Raw genomic sequence first — 4,448 nt, 5'->3', positions numbered from 1 at the left:
ATCCTGTTGCGACCCACGCATGGGCAAATGGAAGGCCTTTGTGGGTGAACACGCACAGGAGTGGTCGGGTGGGTGGCAAGCGATGGAGTGGATGAACGTCGGAGGAAAGGGAAGAACGGCCGACGGAGCGGAGGGATACACGAAACGAACAAACGGGAACGCGAGCACCAGCGTGCGTGCGGGGAGGATACACGCCCGTGGTCTGGGACACCCGGAGCTGACTTGGGGCACCGGGGCCGCACCCCCCCGCTCACCTGTAGCGCCGCAGCTCGCCCTCCAGCCGCCGCACCCAGCGCTGCAGGCCAGGCACCTGTCTCGCCAGCGCTTCGAGCTCGCGCACGCGGCCCAGGCTGCGCAGCACCGCCTCCCGGGCCTCCTCGGCGCGTCGCCGAACCTCGACCTGGCCCTGGCGCAGCCGCCCCGCGCGGGCCTCGGCCACCGCCAGGGCGCCCCGCGCCTGCCGCAGCTCCCGCGCCGCCACCTCGGGCCCAACGCGCCCCGCCTCCTGCGCGCCCGCCTCCTGCGCGCCCGCCTGGCTCTTCCAGAGGCCGACCTGCGGGGAACAGGGCCGCGGGGACAGCCGTGAGCGCCTCGCTGCGCTCACCATTCCCGCGCCCCCAGGAGCACCGACCGTGCACGTTTGTTGCGCGCACTGCCTCCCGCTCCCGGGCTGCTCTGAACTCGGTTCATTCCTCGCAATAAACCTAATGAGACAGGAGCTCTGATCAGCCCCCCTTTTCCTGGGTGATGGAAACTGAGCCACAACACCTATGTTCTCATCTTGGCGCGGTACCAATTAATTCCCAAACTTTACGACTCTTCCCTGCCGATTGCCTGCATTGGTGGCACTCGACCTTCCGTGGCGCCTCCGATCCCTAGACTCGAGGAACAAAAAGGCGTTTCCGGACTTCCCCAAGGTCTGGTCAATAGACTGTTCTTGACGATGGGGTTTTGTTGTCTTGTTTACTGCGGTGTCCCCGACACCTAAACCAGGCCTGGCACACAGTAGGTGCTCAATAAATACCTGGAGTGAATGATCCTGGACCCTCTTACTCTGCACTCCCACCCTTTGCTTCTCTGGTGCTCCCTGGCTGCCAGCCCTTGCCTCGTCCATAGCTACGGCCACTCAAAGCAGCGCCCTGCCACCCCTCTGCCACTCAGGGCTGGTGTCTGGGCAGAGTGCAGAGCAGGGCCAATACGGGTCAGTTCCCTCCTGCCCTAGGCTTCCTTGGGGCTGCTCTTTTCCTCCTCCCACCCCTGTCGCCCTTGGCACAGGGCTGGGCACAGTGCAGAAGTGTTTGTTGACTGAATCCCAGATGCTTGGGCTGGGTCCATATCTTGCTCACTGCTTCCTTCTCAATATCCCAGAGAAGGCCTGACCCCCACAGGTGTTTGGTGGCCGGCGACTACCCGATGAACACCAGGCCCTGGCCCCGAGGGAGGCCCATCACTATTTGCTGAATGATCCAATGAGCTGCTTAAGGGGGGGTGGGGTGGGGTGGGGACAGGGCCTCTTTCACCCCTTATCTCCTAACCTCTCCCCGCACCCCCATAGCCTGCTACCACGGAGAGCTCAAGATGCCTGTTTAATGACTGAATGTGTGAGCCGGTCCAGGTTTCCGGGGCGAATGCAACTACTGGGTTAGAAGAGGCAAGAAGGGACAGTGAGGGTGGGGAGATGGGGTGGGCTGGTGATCTGGGTGTGACAGCGGTTCTGGAGGTGGCACGGGGGAGGAGAAGAGGAGGGCTGGAGTGGGGCGGGAGAGGGACAGGATGCCAGCGACCTGGAGTGGGGTGGGGCTGCCCTCTCTCCCCTGTTCCACTTCCTGTGCCCGGTCCCGGCTGTTCGAACGACCCCCGCCCCCATCCAGTCGTTGCCGCCCCCCTCCCTCTGCGCCAGCGCGCACCTGCAGCGCTAGGCAGCGCGCGTCACTACTCTGCAGCGCGGCCCGCAGGTCCTCCACCAACTCGCGCAGGCTGCCGTTCTCCTCCTCCAACCGCGCCAGGCGCTCGCCGTCCCGGCCGCCGTCGGGGCAGTCGGGGCCGCCGTCCGGGCCCGGCGTGTTGGGGGTGCGGCGGCGGCGGCGCGGGCGGCGCAGGCGGATCTGCGTCTCGATGTGCTCGCTGAGAGCGCCGCGGGGCAGCCGGGGCCCCGCGCGCGTGCCGAAGTAGCCGCAGAGGCGCGCGTGGAACTGGCGGAAGGTGAGCTCGGGCGGCTCCGCGCGCAGCGCCAGGCGCGCCTCCTCTTCGGCATCTGCGTCCCCGTCGGTGGCCACCCCGGCGGCCGCGTCCCCGGCGGCCGCATCCCCCGGGTTCGCGTCTCGGGCGGCCGCATCCCCGGAGGCCTCCCCGGCGGCGGCCCCCTCGGCGCGCAGCCCCAGCACGGCGCAGAGCGCGCGGAAGTCGGCGCGGGGCAGGCGGCCGGCGCCGCGGCAGTCCAGGTGGTGGAAGACCTCCTGCAGGTACTGGTCCAGGCCGGTGGCCAGCACCACGATCTCGTTCTCCACGCCGCGGTCCAGCCCGTAGTGGTGCGCCAGGGCGCTCAACAGCCACTGGGTGCGCCGCGCGGGTCGCCGGTACGGGTCACCCGCCGCGCCTTCCATGCCGGCCTCCCGGCCCGCGCCGTTCGGCTCCTTCGCCGCCGAGAGTCGCTTCTCGGGTGCCTCCGCCCCGCCACTTCCAGGGGCGGCTCCGGAGTTCCTCGGAAGGAGGGGCTTAGGCTTAGCGGTCGCGGTCTGGTTGGAGCGGCGCGGGGGGCCGTGTCCCGCAGCTGCGCCGGCTTGGCGGGTCGTCTGTGTTTCCCCGGTTGGCTTGGAGGGGACTGGGGTAGGGGGCCGGGTCCCTCTCTCTGTCTCGCTTCTCCGGGTGGCCCCTGCGCTCTCCTCCCCTCATCACTCCGGGGGCGTTCCTGGCGTCTCGTCTTCCCCTCCCACTCCTGGCTCTGTGGGCTTTCGACTCCCTCACCCTCGGCCCCACCCGCCCTGGGCTCAGAGTTTGCCCGGGGACAGGCGCGAGGCGTGGGTGCAGGATAGGAAGCCCGAGCGGGACGGGACGGTGGCAGCCAGGTCCTGTGGCTGGGGGCGTGCCCCCCAAGCCCACGTGTCACTCCACCCCTTCTCCTCCGAAAGGAAAGTCTTCCGAGGATAGCCCCACGAGCTGGCTCCAACCGTCCTCTCCCCGCGCCGGTGCAGAGAAGCCCCTCTCCCCGTATGTTCAGATACTGGGGTCTTAAACTCACACGTCGCTCCACGGCAGGCGGTGCGGGGAGCCTCACGTGTAATTAGAGCGAGGAGAGGCAGGTTGGAGGAGTGAATGGACCGCTTTAGCGGCATCGCGCCGGTAAGAAGTCGATCTGAGATGGACAGACCTTCGCTCTCTAAGCTGCGTGTGTGTTTGGTGAGGGGTGTGGGGGGGGGGGGGGGGGGGAAAGCAAGGTATTTTTCCGGCCCTCACCTGTGTGCCTGTGGGTAGTGAGTTGGCGGGGCGACCTGAGTTCCACCTCTGAGCTGGGGTTATGCTGGTAGGTTGTTTGGCCAACACTTTCTCTCGTGCCTTACAACACGTTTTTGGCAGGTGAAAGGAAAACCACCCTCTCGGGGAGACCTAGGTTGCTTTTCCTTTCTTTTTCACCAGAGAGATGTCATGCACCTGTTACCGGCACTGGGACTGGTTGTCCAGCCATGTTGGAGCAGACTTTATTCAACTGTCCCTGGCTTTAAGATGGGCAGAATGTGGGCTTGTGTATAACTCTAGGAATTTAAATGCTAAATCCTGGAATTTGAAAAAGCGCTAAAATTCTGTCTCCTCTTCGGCAGTATCCCAGAGTCAGCAGTTTATTTGGTAAACTCCTGCCCATTCTTGAAGATTTTGCCCAAAGGAAGGACTTAGATGCTTCTCCCCAACCATTTTGGACATATTTTTTTTAAACTATAAAAGTAATAACATTTTGACAAAAAGTGTTACATCAGTTTCACTTCTTGGCTCCTACCTTAGAAAAACACATGTGCACAGGATGTTCACTGCATCATTGTTTATAATATTGAGAAACTAGAGACAACCTAGTACCCATCAGCCTCGATGAATCACCAAAAAAGGAGTGAGCAAGGCAAGTTGAAACCTGTTATGTACAATGTTAAGACTTACATGTAACAATAACAACAAAACCACACAGCAGGGTAGTAAATATTTTCTGTAAAGACATGTATATATGCATAGAGAGAGATGGGAGGATTCAAAACTGATTTAGTGGTTATTTCTGAGGATCAAAGGTATTTAGCCTTTGCTATAGCATTTCTCTTTTTGACAAGATGACTTCTCCCTCCCTCCCTTCCTTTTTTTCTTTTTTCTTCCTTCCTTCCCTTCTTCCTTCTTTCTTTGCTTCCTTCCTCCTTCCTGCTTTCCTCTTTCTTTCTTTCTTTCTTTCTTTCTTTCTTTCTTTCTTTCTTTCT

General features: G+C 61.8%; 1 protein-coding gene across 1 annotated transcript; it reads right to left on the bottom strand.

Annotated features, from left to right (window-relative positions):
- Positions 1 to 3,332, bottom strand: EFCC1 (EF-hand and coiled-coil domain containing 1). Its single transcript, XM_049642248.1, has 3 exons — positions 3,275 to 3,332; positions 1,908 to 2,887; positions 1 to 553 (listed from the first exon to the last, which is right to left on the bottom strand). Exons 1-3 carry the CDS (start codon positions 3,330 to 3,332, stop codon positions 251 to 253), a joined length of 1,341 nt encoding a protein of 446 aa, XP_049498205.1. The 3' UTR covers positions 1 to 250.
- Between the last annotated feature and the right edge of the window lie 1,116 nt (positions 3,333 to 4,448).

Source organism: Panthera uncia, chromosome A2 (assembly GCF_023721935.1).
Source record: "Panthera uncia isolate 11264 chromosome A2, Puncia_PCG_1.0, whole genome shotgun sequence".
Classification (NCBI taxonomy): Eukaryota; Metazoa; Chordata; class Mammalia; order Carnivora; family Felidae; genus Panthera; species Panthera uncia.
The sequence above is the reverse complement of the archived record's forward strand: the minus strand, read 5'-3'. Positions and strand labels throughout refer to the sequence as shown.

Excerpts from the sequence above, each read along its gene's own strand:
- EFCC1 (XM_049642248.1), bottom strand. The coding sequence starts at position 3,332 with ATGCCGCTAAAGCGGTCCATTCACTCCTCCAACCTGCCTCTCCTCGCT. Across the intron at positions 2,888-3,274 it reads TCTCCTCGCTCTAATTACAC|GGGAGGAGAGCGCAGGGGCC; the intron begins GTGAGGCTCCCC and ends CGGAGTGATGAG. Across the intron at positions 554-1,907 it reads CGCGCTGCCTAGCGCTGCAG|GTCGGCCTCTGGAAGAGCCA; the intron begins GTGCGCGCTGGC and ends TGTTCCCCGCAG.